At 40.6% G+C, this 17,999-nt stretch overlaps 1 protein-coding gene across 1 annotated transcript; it reads left to right on the top strand.

Moving 5' to 3' along the window:
- Positions 1-183: 183 nt before the first annotated feature.
- ambra1b (autophagy/beclin-1 regulator 1b) lies at positions 184-17,981 on the top strand. The gene is made up of 19 exons (XM_067379002.1): positions 184-470; positions 1,299-1,515; positions 3,031-3,089; positions 3,216-3,399; positions 3,618-3,790; positions 4,092-4,158; positions 4,265-5,730; positions 6,159-6,245; positions 6,327-6,509; positions 7,045-7,125; positions 7,694-7,794; positions 7,957-8,067; positions 8,182-8,370; positions 8,525-8,679; positions 8,935-9,074; positions 11,721-11,819; positions 11,914-12,113; positions 13,838-13,972; positions 14,525-17,981. The coding sequence occupies exons 2-19, from the start codon at positions 1,384-1,386 to the stop codon at positions 15,049-15,051; spliced, it is 4,089 nt and encodes a 1,362-aa protein (XP_067235103.1). The 5' UTR covers positions 184-470; positions 1,299-1,383; the 3' UTR covers positions 15,052-17,981.
- Positions 17,982-17,999: the final 18 nt, after the last annotated feature.

Raw genomic sequence — 17,999 nt, 5'->3', positions numbered from 1 at the left:
CTTTCACTTTGTTTGTTCCTTTATGTAACGCCACTTAAACCTTATGAATACATGTAAATAAATATGCATTAAATAAATTAAAAGTAAATTAATACCAATGACCAATAAATTATAAAATAACAGCAAAATTCACCTGTCGTGGAGGTGCAATCCACTCTGCAATTGATTAACCGACCTAAAGAAGCTCAATGCAGCCTTCTCTCGATTAGTATGCCTGCCTACGCCAGCTACCCACAAACCAGTTAGCTAGCATCATTTCTCCTATAGGTACCCCAATACACCTTCTCAATGTCACGATAATCCAAACGGTTTGATTGAGATACTCCTAAATGACATGAATGTAATCTGCTCGGCGCTCCGGATCGGTTGGTTGTCAATCAAGGTCGGTTAATAACGATCCAGCTCGGCTAACAGGCTAAGAGGCTAACAGCGCCTTCGATGACATTTCACTGACAAACACAACAAAACAGGTATGTAAAATATCGATTCACGGCTTAATCTGTATTTCAACACTTTTGGAGTGTATTTGTGGTTATGTGAGCGTTAGAAATAAAGTATGTTTAAATAAATTAATGCTTATTGCGAATAAACGACGGCTAACACTATAGCTTCAATTCAGTTTCCATATTTGGGCGGGCACGGCAGTGAGTTATTGTTAGTTACACGACCAGAAAACGCGTTTAATTCCTTTATTGATGCTGTTTATGTGCGTATTTTGTTGTCTCTGGTTTGCTGTTAATCAAATGTGAATGAAGATTTCACTGGCATGGTGTGGATTTAAATGGCTTGTTTGTTTACATGGTTCAGCACATCTGATAGGGCTTTAATTTCCCCCAGCAACATAAAATCTTACTAGTTTTTGTTTAATTACATATTATGACCATATCAAATGTACATTTTTTGGTGTAATCTCATGGCTAAACACCCATAAGGTTTTCCTTTTGCAGATCTGTCATGTAAAGGATGGTGGAGTGATGCTTGATTGTTAGGCCCATTGGAGCCACAATAGATCTTTGTGTGTGCTAAACAGCAGTAGTCAGGATATACTGTTATTGCATATACTGTTAAAATTGTGAAATTAATGGGTTTTTTGCATGATTAGTCAATTTTGTTCAGATATCTGTCTGGAGATGAGTTGTCATTTAGGTTACATGTCTCTGTGTGTTGAAATTTGGTTAGAATTATAGGGAACTTGCTCAGTGAATGATCTGTCAAAAGTTTTCTGGTGATTATTATAAATGTTACAGACTTGTTATAGATTGATGTGTGTTGATTTAAGCTTTGTGTCCATCCACCAGTCTGCATGGCCGACGTGCTGCTGAGTTAGTGTCCGGCCCGTGTGCGAGGAAGGCCGGCCGGGCCGTGGAGCACTAGAGAGGAAAAATGGCTGTGCAGAACAGGAACTCTGTGCTGATCCTGTCGGGACGAGAGCGAGGAGCTCGCATGCTGGGCTCCCAGCGGCTCCTGCAGCAGCTGGTGGAAGACCGAACACGCTGGATGAAATGGCAGAGCCAGGTAGGATATCAACCTTAATGTCTCTAATGGATCGTTCTGGCCTACACTCCACAGAAGTTCCTGTATAGACCAGTTCAAGATTTCAGAATCAGAATAATGAGTTCAGTCAGTTTTTGCAGCAGAGAATATTCAAAGCCACATCAGCTGAAATTGTCAAATTTGCTTGTTTTTATACTTTTTCCTATCAATCAATTAATTTGTGATTAATCGTATTTATTTATTTATTTATTTTTCATTTAATGAGTATAATGAATTATGAAATTGAAAAACGAGCATTTTAGGCCCCAGTGTTATATTGTGTATATCTGTTTAAAAAGCGTGAAAACATTTGGAAAATGTAAACAATTTTGTTAATCCATGTTTGATAACAATTTTGTAACCATAGTAGAATTAAAGGGTTAGTTCACCCAAAAATGAAAATAATGTCATTTATTACTTACCCTCATGCCGTTCCACTCCTGTAAGACCTTCATTAATTTTCAGAACACACATTAAGATATTTTAGTTGAAATCCGATGGCTCAGTGAGGCCTCCATAGCCAGCAATGATATTTCCTCTCTCAAGATCAAACATATTTAAATCAGTTCATGTGAGTACAGTGGTTCAGTATTAATATTATAAAGCGACGAGAATATTTTTGGTGCGCCAAAAAAAACAAAATAATGACTTATTTAGTGATGGCCAATTTCAAAACACTGCTTTAGGAAGCTTCTGAGCACAAATGAATCAGTGTATCGAATCTGCTGTTCAGAGCGCCAAAGTCACGTGATTTCAGTAGTTTGGCAAGAGATCTGAATCATGATTTGATACACTGATTCACTATGATCCAAAGCTTCCTGAAGCTGTGTTTTGAAATCATTATATAAGTCTTTATTTTGTTTTTTTGGCACACCAAAAATATTCTCGTAGCTTTAAAATATTGATATTGAACCACTGTACTCACATGAACTGATTTAAATATGTTTTTAGTACCTTGAGAGAGAAAATGTCATTGCTGGCTATGGAGGGTCTCACTGAGCCATCGGATTACAATTAAAATATCTTAATTTGTGTTCCGAAGATTAACGAAGGTCTTACGGGAGTGGAACGACATTAGGGTAAGTAATAAATGACATTATTTTCATTTTTGGGTGAACTAACCCTTTATTGGAAAAAAAAAAAAGGAAAAGAAAAGATCCACTGGCAGTTATTGAAGGACCAAATTCAAAATTTGCCCAGTGCATTGAAAATATTGTCAGAACAAGAGTTTGCCATGTCAAGTCAATGTTGACTGAATTTTTAGCAGATTTAGCATTTTAATTGTTAGATTAATTTAAAATGAATCTACATTAATATAAACAATATTAATATAAACTTAATATTACTCAATTGTTATTATTTTAATATAATATATTTAATTATAAATTATATTATTTAATCATTTTAATAGTCTTTGTTTGACCTTGAAAGTTCACTGAGGCTAATGTTTGTAATATAAATGTCTCAATTATTTGAATGTCTCAATTATTTCTACAGAAAGTAGAGTTGCCGGATAATCCACGATCCACCTTCCTGCTGGCCTTCAGTCCAGATAGGTAACAATGACATTTTCAACATTGACGACCACAACAACAAAAGCACTAGATGCTAAATTACTTGAGATTTGCCTAATTTTCTGTTGTTAAATTTCCATTCCCCAACCCCCCCCCCCCCCCCCCTAGGAATCTTGTGGCCTCGACCCATGTAAACCATAACATCTACATCACAGATGTGAAAACAGGAAAGTGCCTGCACTCTTTAGTGGGCCATCGACGCACACCTTGGTGTGTGACCTTTCACCCCACCATCCCTGGCCTGGTTGCCTCTGGGTGCCTTGATGGAGAAGTTCGCATTTGGGACCTGCATGTGAGCATCAGTCTTGTTTGATGTTTTAATTAGTCCTAAGATGTGCGGACCTTCCCCTTTAGCAAAACATTCTTATCTTGCTTGTTAGTGTGTTTGATTTTCATATCATTCAGTAGCAGCTCAAGGCAGTTATTCTTGTCTGATCGAATTGCAAGTCATCTGCACGTATACCTGGCTTAGAAATTGTTGTTTAAATAATTGTTTTTCCCCTTTCCCAGGGTGGTAGTGAGAGCTGGTTTACAGAGAGTAATGTTGCCATCGCTTCTCTAGCATTCCACCCCACGGCTCAGCTCCTCCTCATCGCCACAAACAACGAACTTCACTTCTGGGACTGGAGCCGACCAGAACCTTTTGCGGTGGTCAAGACCGCCAGCGAGACAGAACGTGTTCGGTGGGGAACAATCCTGTTTATGGACCATATTTCCTTTCTTAATGCTTGTTCCTGTTTTATTGTGCATGATTCATCAGAGCATGTTGAAGGAAATTTTTTTTTTTCTTGTATATGCTTATCACTAATGTGGAATAATAAGTTCTGCCCTACATTTTTTCTCATTGACTATTCTGTTACGCTTGAAACCGTCACATTACAAAAGTAAAATGGGTTGTGAATGCCAAATCATGTTGACTTTATGAATTCATGTTTTTTCCCATAATTATTAGAACTGTTAATCTTTTTTTTTTTTTTTGGCCAGGTTGGTGAGATTTGATCCTTTAGGTCATAATCTTTTGACAGCTATTGTGAACCCATCCAACCAGCAGGTTAGAAACGACCCTTTTTCCTTTCAAAATAGCTATAACGGAATGTCCTATGTTCATGTCCCTTTTCAGAAAGTGATTTAGAGAGTGTTTTACTGTGTTTTTACAGAATGAAGAGGACTCTGAAGTTCCTATGGACAGTATGGAGATGGCTTTGTTCCGCCAACGGTCTCTTTTGCGCTCCCCACCTGTACGTCGAACGCCCATCCTGCACAATTTCCTGCACATCTTGTCCTCTCGCTCTTCTGGGGCACAGGCCGGCGATCAATCCCGTCCCGCCCCAGAGCCCCGTGAGCCTCCCAGCATACCTCGGTTCCAGTACCCGGTGCGGACGGAACCGGGTGAAAGCCCTGCCTTACAGGGCTGCACGCAGCATTTGGGTTTGGGCTGCCTGTGCAGTCGCTGCGCCGCCTCACGAAACTTATTCACGCAGAATCCGACAGGCCTCCAGCCTTCGGGTTTGCCTCAACCACAGACTCAGTCGGGCCCCTCAGCCTTCTCGCCCGCCCCTAGCCAGACCCGCACCTCCACGGACCGACCTTCTGCTTTTAGCAGTGTGTTCAGCGGGACTGCGGGGAACTCTGCACATCGGAGTCTCTTGCCTCTTAGGACTATTGATCCCTTGGGGTCACAGGCACCCGGGCCTCTCGAGGCCTCCGGGCGTCTCCCTGGGGCAGATTGGTCTGGTAGTCTGCTGAGCACAGGACATGAACATGGGTTAGGTGCGATTGGGGTAGAAGGCAGCGGTGGAAGGGGTGTGTTGCCCCCTCCTAGGACGAGCTCCTCTTCTATGGATCTCCTCTCCCTGCGCAGGTTCCCCGATGGTTCCTCTTCATCACCCATATACACATCTGCTACGGAAGGACGGGGCCTAGTGCTGCCCGGCACGGATCTCAACCGGGGACGAGCCAACGACGGCACAAGTAGCGGTCATCACCCGATCTACGACAACACCCAACGCAACAACCCAGCCTCCATACGCAACGTCCTGCAGTGTAACCTGAGCCGTTACTTCATGGAATATGAGCGGATGCAGGAGTTGGAGCGACCCGGCGGCAGCCGAGAGGTGGTAGGTGGACCAGGACCCATGCAGGAGCTGCTCAACAGTAGCATGGACACAGAACGGCCCGGGCCTTCGCACAACGGCTCTTCCCACACTGGAAACGGAGGCGCGGCCACTGGCCCCTCACAAAACCACCCCAATCGCTGCCGTTCGTGTCACAACCTCCTCACCTTTAACCACGACACCCAGCGCTGGGAACGTTCTGGTCAGACCTCTTCTTCCTCTTCTTCTCAAGACGGACCATCCTGGCCCCTTTCAGTGCCTCCGTTCGAGGACCCGGGTCAGGGTGCACGAGTGGAGGCCCAAGCCCCTGAGATGAGGCCTATGGAGTTGAGCGAGGCCTCCTCTGGTCTACAGGGGCAGCAGCCCATGGGTCTGGTGTACAATCAGGAGACAGGGCAGTGGGAAAGCGTGTACCGGCAACCAACAGCCAGTGCTTCTTCTGAGGCAGCGCAAGACGCCTTAAACCCAGAGGTGCCTGTTGATAATCCGGACGAGGACTCACTTAGGAGGTAAGGAAGAAAAAGATGTACACATCCAAATTTGGTTATTAAAGGGATAGTTAACGCATAAATGAAAAATACTGACTTCGGTACCAAGTCTGTACTAAAATTTTAAAAATGTGACGCTTTGAGCACTGTTGAGCGGATTCGTAAACACCTCTGATTGGCCATTGTGTTCATGCGCTCATCAGATATGTCTGTGATTGGCTACAACATGTTTTTGAAGCATTGATCATTGTAGCCAATCACAGACATATCTGATGAGCGCATGAACACAATGGCCAATTAGAGGTGTTTACGAATCTGCTCAACAGCCCTCAAAGCATCACAAATTCTCATTGAAATGACTGGATTTCGCTTGTCAAACAATGGTAAATGTGACCTCACCTTTACATTGTCTTTCCTGTTACTTATTTGTTACTCATCTTTTGTCTTAGGAGGTTGTTGGAATCGTCGCTGTTTCCGTTCTCTCGATATGATATGTCTGGCTCCAGAGATCATCCTATATACCCAGATCCTGCCAGGTACCAGTTTGGAAACAGTCCTGATTATTGAGCTTCAGTTTCAGAGTTTGACCCCTCTTTCCCTCTTCCACATCTCCTCAGGCTGTCTCCAGCTGCTTACTATGCTCAAAGGATGATCCAATATCTGTCTCGGAGAGAAAGCATACGCCAGCGTTCACTGCAGAATCGCTTACGGACGCTCTCAAACTCTCAAGCCGACAGCCAGTCCAACAACCCATCCTCCACACCACCGGAAGCCAGTGATGGAGACTATGAGGACATTGAGTGAGTCTGATAATACGTATTGCACTGGCACTTACACTTAATCACATTTCTATCATGAGAACCGTCATGAGAACTGCTATTGAATTGCTGCTGCTGTTGATTATTGCTGCTGCTGCAGAGCAAATACAGGAATTTACTACTGCCAATACATACGCTGATATGCTACAGTGTGTATGCAAGACATATGCTATTTGTGCAGCAGCAGTATATAAAATTAACCATAGTAGATCTATACAGGTGGAGTTGGGGAAGGTGGAGGGTTTCAGAGGAATTCTGAAAGCACGCTCCAAACTGCTATAGTGAAAGATAACCAGCCATTTAAATGTTGTGAGCAGCAAGCTCATTGGCTGCAAATGCGACATGAACCAATCAGCCTAACCCATCAGCCTGCAAAATCTAGAGTTTCATGCCAGAACTAGACATATATATTACTTTACAGTTACCGTTATGCCTTATGTGAATCCATTTTACTGTTTTCGTACTAGTGGTTTTGGATTTTTACGTTTTTAATATTTCTTTTCTCTCGCTGTCACAGGGAGCCTGGAGACAGGACAAGACACAGAATGCCCCGCAATGCTCGAATGTCGGCCCCATCGCTCGGGCGCTTTGTTCCACGGTCAGTGTCATATGTGACGTTTGACATTGCCTGTCATAAACTACCATTCAAATGTTTTGTGTCGGAAATTTTTTTTTTAAAAGAACTGTCTTATGCTCACCGATGCTGCATTTATTTGATTAAAAATACTGTAAAAACAGTACTACCGTGAAATATCATTACAATTTAAATAACTTTTCTATTTCAATATATTTTAAAGTGTAATTTCATGGTAAAGCACTTATTACTTATTACAGTCTTAAGTGTCACGTGATCCTTCAGAAATGACTCTAATATGCTGATTTGCTGCTCAAGAAACATTTCTTCTTATCATCAATGTTGAAAACAGTTGTGTTGCCTAATAATTTGTGGAAACTCGTACATTTTTTTTTTTTTCATTTATTTTAACATTTTAAATGTCTTTACTATCACTTTTGAGAAAATATACATATACATATAATATAAATATAAATAAACATTTCTTTTGAAAAATTGAATAGTATTGTAATTTGTACCAAGTTAACACATTTATGGTAATATATTTTATTAATGTAAACATTTCTGTAAACATCTGTATTTTTGTCTGAAGGAGGTTCCTGTTACCAGAGTACTTGCCTTACGCTGGACTTTTCCATGAAAGGGGTCAGTCAGGCCTGGCCACTCACTCCTCCATTAACAGAGTATTAGCAGGTAAAACAAACTTTTTTTCCCTTTTCCTTATTTTCTTTCTTATTCTGTTTCATTCATGAATCATTTTTAGCCCATAAGGTCAGAAAACTCTACATAAAAGAATAGTGTTTTTGAACCAACTAAAGAGAATTAAACAGATCTACCCATAATGCTCTGTTGCAGGAGCATCTATAGGTGATGGGCAGTCAGCTGTGGCCAGTAACATTGCCAACACCACTTATAGGCTGCAGTGGTGGGATTTCACCAAGTTTGACCTTCCGGAGATCAGCAATGGTGTGTTTTTATTATACATGTTTTATTGGTTTTGAGCTAATAAATGAGTTTTTGCGTGATGTTCGTTTATGTTTGATAATCTTATTTCATCACACTTTTTTCTTTTCATCTTAGCCACTGTGAATGTGTTGGTTCCTCACTGTAAGATCTACAACGATGCCAGCTGTGATATTTCAGCGGACGGGCAGCTGCTGGCTGTGTTCATTCCCAGCAGCCAGCGGGGTTTTGCTGATGAGGGCATCCTGGCCGTTTACTCCCTTGCTCCCCATAATCTTGGAGAAATGCTGTACACCAAGAGATTTGGTCGGTGTTAAGGAGCAGTTCACTAAACAATTCAAATTAATCAGTAACTCCATTTTGGCAGTAGCATTGTGACCATTCTGGCCTAGTTTTAAAATAGTGACTTTTTTATAGAAGAAATTCTTCTTTGAATTTTGTTTTTAAACCTTCATTTCAGGTCCAAATGCGATCTCAGTGAGTCTTTCACCCATGGGCTGCTACGTGATGGTAGGACTAGCCTCCAGGCGGATCCTGCTCCATCCCACCACCGACCACATGGTGGCGCAAGTGTTCCGTCTGCAGCAGCCACACGGAGGAGAGACGTCCATTAGAGTAAGAGCTTGATAATGCCACACATTTTTCAATGAATGCAAAACTGGAAGGGAAAGGGGAAAATCTTTAGTAATATATATTGAGTTTTACACTGGTATTTATGTGTTTTTTTTTTTTTTTTTTTTTTTTTTTTTTTTTTTTTAATAGACCGAACAAAGCAATAAAGAATGATTCAGTACTGTGACTAACACTTTGATTTGCTGCTTTTTTTTTTTTTTTTTTTTTTGTGGTCTGCTTTCTCTTGGATTCCTGCAGATGATGTTTAATGTGGTGTACCCCATGGCTCCAGACCAGAGGAGACACGTCAGTATTAACTCAGCCCGGTGGCTTCCAGAGCCAGGCATGGGATTGGCCTACGGAACCAATAAGGGCGACCTGGTCATCTGCAGGCCAGTGTAAGTAAACACCATCACCCAGTAGACCATCTGTCCCACATGCATATCTTTATTCCTTAGCAAATTTGAATGTCCTTATCAAATCATAAAACCCAGTCAAATACATTTTATTCATTTACCAAATGTTTCTATTTAAAGTAACTTAAAGTATACATATTACAGGGACAAAGTGTTATGCATATGGCAACAATAGCTCCAAAACCTAGTTTTGCTGCCTTGCTGTTTACTGTCTACACAAGAAGCTGCCTTCTAAGGAAGCATCTTAACTAAAATAGAACCTCATAAGTGACCAGTTTCATAGATCGCAACACACAAAGCATTTATTGAACTGTTGTATAAAATGCTTAACTACCATATAATATGACGACAACTCATACAAGGGCATTTTCCCCTAATATATTGAATTTAAGGGCTATTCTAACTGTATTCTATACGCTACGTCATGCAGTGAGTTGTTGCCTTGCTTCATGTTCCTCACCAGTCAACAATATTAATTGTAGGATGACCTTTGTAGGTCTGGGACAGGGTGGGTGTGTTAAATGCATTAATTATTTTAACACATAATTTTTGCCATAAGTAATTAATTAAATGAACATGTTAAATCAACAGCCCTACTTAAAATGCATCCTCTCTAGGCAACTGCTATGTTTTGCAAATGATAGTGATAGTTTGGGAATTGTTTCTACTTAACTTTTTGGCTTCCTGCCCAGCTCTTTAACCAGTACGCCACACCAGCCAGCAAGAAAAACAAAATAAGTGCCACTGTGAAGCACAGGAACCATGGAAATGGCAGATAAATCCAAACACAGTTTAACGGAGCAATAAAAGCTGCGGTTTTACAACCAGTTATTTCCAGAAACGTGTTCCAGAGCCCATGCCAATATTGATTAAAAATTCCAAATACTTATAGAGTTGATTCATTATCAAGGTGTCATCAGTTCATCTTTAACAATTAAATAGTCAAATGAGTTCCTGATCCCAGATTAGTTTTCAGATGTGGACTCTTAATAAATCACTGTTACCTGAAGCCACCTTTCATTAGATTACCTTCTTCATTAGTGGCAGGAAACTCGGGTGTTCAACTGGAAAGAAGCAATTATTGTTTTTTAACAAGGTTACAGGCCACATTACCCCTGCGCCCCATGACTTTTGAAGCTCATTGCTTTCAAGGAATTCTCCCCCAAACTGATGGGTTTATAATCAGATCAAATCCCACGCAGACAGATGGAGCATGTCATAACTATTCCATTGCTGCTTTGCCATTCTGTTGTTCAGTTTTGTAATTTGGTCAAATCTGAGTATTACTGGTTTTAAATGCATAATCCGAGATCTGCAGGTATACTTGATTCTGATTGGCCGTTCTACAATCAACTATTTTTGTATAATGACTCTATAAACTGTAATAATTTACCATTGTCTTAGTCAACTGATGTCCTACAAAGTATCTCAGATCTGGTATCACTCTGCAGTTCTCTACTCTTCACATGATGAAATATGATATTTAATGTCTATTTATTTATTTAGATAATTAGTTATTAGCTGTGTAAAAAGTGGGATAATGTACAATCGCCAAGTCATTATCGTAAAATGAATCCCTTCTGGGTTGTCTCATGTAACCAGACCTTCAGACTGATGGCAGAAGTAGTAGCTTTCATTGGCAACAAATCAGTTTATTTTGCTCATCGACATGTTTAGGGGTGTTAGTAAAAGTCCCTTTTAGACAAAGTCCCAAGTCATTTCACTCGGCCATCTTTGAAATGCCTCTCAGTCATCCAAGTGCAGCTCCTATCAAATACATAAAATTCTCAAACTGTTCACTAAAGTTCATATTTGAAAACATCAATGAAATCTGACAACTTATAAATCTTGTCTCTTCTGTTTAAATAGCGTTTTAAAAAGCCTGTTTTTCATGCTAGACCACCCAATGCACATGCGCAATCTTGAGTGCGAGTCTGAGAACGCTGGCTGTTTTTATAGCAGCCAGAGCTTTTAACGGCAGCTGCAGTGACGCAGTGACTTTACTAATCAATGATTTGCTTTTTCACTTAGAAGGCTTATTAGCCATATTTGTTGTTATACTTTCTCCCATTCATAAGTAATAGGTGTGCACCGTCCTCCTCTATACAAAGTCTTTGCACTAGTCTCACATAGCCAGATCTTCAGAATGACGCAAGAAGATCTGGACCGCATCACAGCTTTAATTGGCCATGGACTGCCCAATACGACGTCTGACTGACATGTAAAGCAACCAATCACAGTTTGTTTTGTTCCCGCGTCATGTTTAGGGGAGTTGTTAGTCCCTACGTTAACAGAAGCGCTCATTGTCATAGTTGTAAACACTACGGCTTTCTTTTTCCATGAGGGGGTTTGGCTTCATGATGGCTTTGTTTCCATTCACTCCACTAAAGAACAGGACACAGACATCTCTTAGAAATCCTGTAGAATTCAACCACTTAGATTATGACTTGGAAACTCTTAAAGTGTTTCTCATTTTGTGTGCCTTATGCATCAGACGTTCAACCAAGGGTCTGTAGGCTGAGACTACCTTCAGGGTGATAAATAACCTGAAGTGAAGCATACATTACTGTTTACTTAGACGTGTAAACATCAAGATAATGAAGTCTAAAATATCTGTTTTGTTGTCAGTGATTTCCGCAGTGATGGAGACAGTCCGTCGGATCTCAGCTCGGATTCTTTGTTTACTGTCAACAGCAGCAGCCGAACCCGTGGAGTGGAGCGCCCAGGGTCAGAAATTAACTGAATCTGAATTCACAAGTCATAGCTTGTTATATCATAGTCCAGTGTTATTCATGAATCCATTTGTGTTTATTTCTTACAGGACGAGCAGGTCCGGCTGGAGATTTGACCGAGACATGGGCCTTATGAACGCTATTGGCCTGCAGCCGCGTCAGGCCACGCCTTCTGTGACCTCACAGGGGACGCAGACACCAGTGGTGCGACTGCAGAATGCCGAGACCCAGACGGAGAGAGAACTTCCTTCAGCCAGTACTTTCCAGACCGCGCACACATCCAGACATAGTAAGACATTGGCACTAAATATATTTATTTAAACACTAATATAAACTAAAACTAATAATGATGATTAAATAATGATATTTAATCATTTTATTTAAAGAAGTCAAACACCTTTTATTAAAGGAACTTTACAGTGATAACAGGAAAATTATGCATTTTGGCTTTTGCTCAGCTGAAGTCATTGTTTTATTGTAAAGGTCATCAATTATTAATTTAGTTAATTTCATCTATAAAGCAAAAAATTATGGCATCATCCAGCTCAGTTCAGTTCTCATTCAATAACATCAGTACAGTCAGATCAATAATATTGTCAAATATTAAGTGTCCCCAACTAAGCAAGCCAGAGGCAACAGTGGCGAGGAACCCAAACACCATCAGGTGACAGAATGGAGAAAAAAATCTTGGGAGAAACCAACGAACAAACACGGTGTGATTATGAATCAGGCTGCATCACAAGTCAGAATTCAGATCAGGATCAGTAGCATTCAGATATTCATCCAGTTCCTTTTGCTTGAAGATCGGATTCATCGCGTGGGTATGGAGCCGAAGCTGGCCACAGGGTCTGTGTGGAGGACCTGTCTGGTTCTTGCTGAGGATCTGTGCCGATGGCTGTCATGCCGACGAGGCCTTGACAGGGGATTGTCTAGTACGCACGGCCTCTGCTGACATTCAGGGCTGCGTTTTGGTCGTGTCTAGGTGCAGGTCCACCATCTGGATATGGACCGGATCCGGCTGACTACGGTAACCTCAGGATAAGGATGAGACAGACAGACTAACATTAGCGTAGATGCCATTCTTCTTACGATGTAACAAGTACATTGGGTGTTATAGGAAGTGTTCCTGGTTCCGGTTGACCTTATTTATGCAGCCTAACAATCGTTTCACTGATTTGAATAATAGAAATTGATCATGTGTCATGTGTATGCCAGGTTAAAGAGATGCGTTTTTAGTCTAGATTTAAACTGACAGAGTGTGTCTGCTTTCCGAACAAGGCTAGGAAGACTATTCCACAATTTGGGTGGTAAATAGGAAAAGGGTGTACCACCTGCAGTTGATTTTGAAATTGTGGGCATTACAAAGTGGCCAGAATTTTGAGATCGCAATAGACGTGAAGGACTATAATTCTCGCATTTATATGCATGCATAAAAAATAAAAGGCAGTATCTACATATCCAGTGTGGTCTAAAAAAACAATATTTGTTTTGTTACAGATTATTAAAACAATCTGAGACATAATTTTCAATATTTTGTTTGTCTGCTTTTTGCTTTCATGACACATGCACCAAGATTTTAGGTTTTTCTTTTTGTCATAACTTTTCCTTGTATTACTTTAATACTTTTATTCACAGCAATATATATTTTTTACTAAAATAAATTATTTTAATACGATTCACTTGATTTTCTTCTGTGACCGTTTTACTGATTCACATTAAAGAATTGAACTTATTTAAATTTTTTCACTAAACTTAATAGTCGCATAATCAACATGTTAATATTATTTCTTAATTTTATATTTCCAGCAAAATAATTTGAAATATTCAATATTTATCTCCCAGCTGAAATGGCAGACTAATGACAGACCACGAAATAACCTGCAGTGAAGTGTCTTGCTCAAGGCCATAGTGATTCTAACGGATATCTATAACGCTCCAGTTCATTTCTCTGTAACCAGGTTCAGTAATATTGATTATGTCCACTCAGAGCTGCAAAATGTGTTACTCTTGCAGTGGTTCAGATGGCCAGCACCAGCACTGAGAGACACACACACCCAGAGACGACCCACACACTGTTACACACACCGGTTCAGGCATCGGTTTCAGATGGATCGCTGAACCGGACCAACTTGTCCGCCACGTATCACGGTAACTGCTTTGTCTCACTCTTTCTCATCCTGTCATTTCCTTTGTCGTCTGACACAGGTAATGGAGTGAAATTGATTGAACTGACCTCTGTGAGACCTGTGTTGTGTCCTACTGAGGGCTTTACACTGTTATTACTGTTTCAAGTGCTTTATTACCTGCTGTTAGCTGGTCTAATTTAATTTGCATCCTCGTTTTCTCGATATAATGGGCCACAGTGTGCACACATGGAGAGATAATAGATAATTTGCTAAGACCTAATTGTTGTTGGGTTATTTATTTATTTAGGTCAACCAAAACACACTCTCTCTCTCTCTAATATATATATATATATATATATATATATATATATATATATATATATATATATTATTCCTCGTCATAATTAATTCTGTGTTAATTCATATTATGTAGGTTTGCTCCAGCTTTCTTTGCCAATGTATAATACATGCATGCTAACTTTCCATTTTCTGAATTTTTAATGCAGTCTTAGTTTGAATTTTTTGGGCCGTTATCTGTTATGCACGTCTCACTTTTCTGTCTGGTTTATCTTAGCGGATTCAGCAGCCGAGCCCGGTCCGGGAGAAGATGCGCTGTCTCGGATCCGCCGCCTGATGGCAGAAGGAGGAATGACGGCCGTGGTCCAGCGGGAACGCAGCACTACTATGGCCTCGATGGGGGGCTTTGGAAACAACATCGTGGTCAGCCATCGGATTCACCGTGGCTCGCAGACCTCAGTCAGGTCGACTCAGGTGGGAAACCCTACTGCGGAAACACCTGCTGGACTCACTATCCCGACTCTTTTTCACACTGAACCCTTGGTAGAATCTCTAGAAGCTCCTGGGCCATCAGGGTCCATCGGCGCCCCACTTCCGCCACAGTTTACAACGCGCTCTGAGGTCGTGAGGGTGTCTCCTATGGTTGAGCCAGACTTGTTTGGCGATCATCAAGCTGATGTTGTGCACCACCCATCCCCAAGGGGTTTGAATATGTCCAACCATAGCAACAACAATAACAATGACCATAACAGCTACAGTGAAAGCCGGAGCCGAGATTATCCTGACGATCTGTATGGCAGATAGTCTTACGTCTGGTTGTCTTTGAGACAGACATCTCAAAACTGGTCTGCATGGTGCTGGAGCATTTCGTGGTGGACCATTTGTTACAATGACAGAACATAATGTTTGGGGCGGAGCCGCTGAACTTCCTGCCTCAGTTCTGACTCCTCCCACTCTGGCCTTATTTGGGAATGAATGAGTGCCAAGTTTTTCATGCCGTCTCCTTAACTGGGAGGCATCAACCTCATCTTTTCTGTCAAAACAACAGATTCTGGCTTTGGGGAAGCATCATTATTGCACTTGCGTGTTGCACTTAAGTTATAATTTTCTTCCTTTCAAAGGTTGAGTCTGACATTTCATCATTCCATGCGAGAAAGGGAATCATACTTGAATCCTTCCCGTACTGCAGTACGGAATTACACGGTTGTAGTTAACCACCCTTTCAAGCTCCAGGAAAACTCATCAGCCAATCGAAGTGCCAGTTGAGGCTGGGGGCGTGTCCTTACGATTCCTTTGGATCCCATGGGGTCTGTTGTCTTCAGGACGTTTTGGTTTGAGGAAATGTAAAGCAGACTCTTCACAGCTTAACACTAACTCTCACTCAACATCCTCTAATGGTTTTTGAGTTCAAATTCAGAGATTATGCTTGACGTGATTGTTTTTTTTTGTGTTCGATAATGTGATTTCCAGTGCTCGAGTCATCCAGTTGATCAGTGTCTAGAACAACATCTGCTTTGAAGTTCTCAGACTGGAAAGACTTGTGTGCGTGAACGTGTCCCACTAAACTTCCAGATTTTATGATGGTTTTTAATTTGAATTTATTTATCTGTCATTTGAAAAATACACTTTTGAATGCATGTTGTCTGTAATTGTCCATTGGATAGAAGAAGCAGTTCAAGAACTCTTCACGCTGGTTCAGATGTCTCATATCTGCATGTGTGTCCAGTTCCAGAGCTTAAAAACGAGGAGGCGGGCTGAAGCTGAATGTGGAAGGCAGGGCTTAAGCAAATTAGCATGTAGGCTGTCTAACGCACATGCACATTAAGTGAAATTTTGGTACGCTGAGCAGTTTTTATTGGGCTTTTATACATTTGTGAGCATTAACTTGCGTGTATGGGTGAGTCGCAAGTCACGATGCATTTGTACGATGCCTACTGATGTGATTTCCCAGAAGTACCTTAAAACTCTGAAACGAAATGCAAGACCATTACAATTCTTGTGCCAGATTGTTATTCTTTAAACGTAACACTTTTAACTGCTGATTGTCAATTCGCCGGTAATTAACCTCGAATCAGCTGATTGGAAGAGGATTTCATTCCAGTCTACCAAACGCCACAAGCCTCTTATGATGCGTAAGAGACGAATGGCAAGGGATTGCACTTAAGCACCATTTTCTCCTTCCAAACTGCACCGAGAATAATGTTACAGACAATAAACCAGACATATCTCTATCTTAGATCTGGATTATGTACAATAAACACTTGAATAACCCGTAATAGAGCATTTCTTTGGACAACGGACACTTAAGAGAGTGACTGCCCTATATGCGCGCACACTGCTGAGAGTCACTGAGGACGGGCACTGTTTGTATGCGTGTACATGTGGATGTGTATGTCTGTGAGTGTCCGCCACTGAACCTACAGAGTTTTATTATAAATAAATGTAGCATTGTAAATGTAGAGATGATAAATCAAGAAGAAAAATCCATATTTCGGGGTGGGGTTTGTTTTTTTTAATTACATTCTTGCCTTGTGAGTTCTATTGTGCTTGTTTTAGATTCTCGTGTACGATTGGTCAACTCTAGCGATGAGTTGTCAGTGCATTTGCATATGCACAGACCTTTCGTTAACAAGCATTTATAAAATTATTATTTGTGTAAAAGATTCTGTTATGTTAGCTGCTTGGCTTGAATTAGTAGCTTTTTTTGTAAAAAACGGTCCCCTTTAGGTATGGTTTGTTTTTTTGAAAGTTTGTGGATGTAAGATTCAGTTGGATTGTGGTCTCATAGCAAGCAATGGCAGCTGAGGAACCTCTCAGAAACCCTTTGGTGTTTTTCCATGAGTTCAGTGCCTTGGGGAGTCTTCTCCTTACTGAACCACAAAAGCTGTTCTGATGTGTGACAAAACCAGAATAGCTCCTTCATAAGCCTTTTGAATGTTGAGTGTTTTAGTAATTGGTAGAAATATTGGTAAAGTCTGGTTGTGTTGGCTGTCATTTTGATTATTTATTTTTTCCCTTTGTGTGAATGACAAATGCAATCCTGTTTTTAAAACGCTTCTATGATAAGAGAGAAGGACCTTTTTACTTTAAACTCCATTTGAGAACATGGTAAATATCTTCATTTAAGTACACATCTCATTTTTGACCATATGCACACCTTATTTTTATGAAGTCGCTTTATGCAGGGTTTGTTTTAGACTTTTTGGACAATTCATGTGTTCAGACGAGAATAGCTGACGGCAACCGAAAGTGTGACATTTTTAAAAACTGTAATTGTGTTCTTGTTGGATGTGTGGTTATGTATATGCTCTCACTGCTGGATCGGTACCTTAGCTGAAGTCATGATGGTGGAAAAGACCAGAATTCAACTTCCTCTTCTGCCCAGACAAGAGGGATGTGTTGTTATGACTTACCATAAATGTGTAGTTGGTTCTTTATTTAGTGAAAATGAGGATTAGGTGTTGTAAAAGAATCTCGTGGGACACCAAAGATCCTGTGGTTATGACGATTATGAGAGTTTTAATAAAATGGGAATATGGAAATTAATTCACTTGTTTTTGATATTTATTATCAATTATTATTATTTATGTATTACAATGCAGTGAATCTCATGAAACCTGTTGAGAACCTATCCAGGCCATATTTTTCCCATCATTATTATTTGTTTTAATTTCAGGTTTATTTGTATCTTGACAATTTTCTCAACAATTATTTTTCCCCCAAAATAGGCACAATACAATATATATGTGTAC

This window comes from Chanodichthys erythropterus, chromosome 24 (genome assembly GCF_024489055.1).
Source record: "Chanodichthys erythropterus isolate Z2021 chromosome 24, ASM2448905v1, whole genome shotgun sequence".
NCBI classification, from domain to species: Eukaryota; Metazoa; Chordata; class Actinopteri; order Cypriniformes; family Xenocyprididae; genus Chanodichthys; species Chanodichthys erythropterus.
Note: the sequence above shows the minus strand (reverse complement) of the source record. Positions and strands in the feature narration are given on the sequence as shown.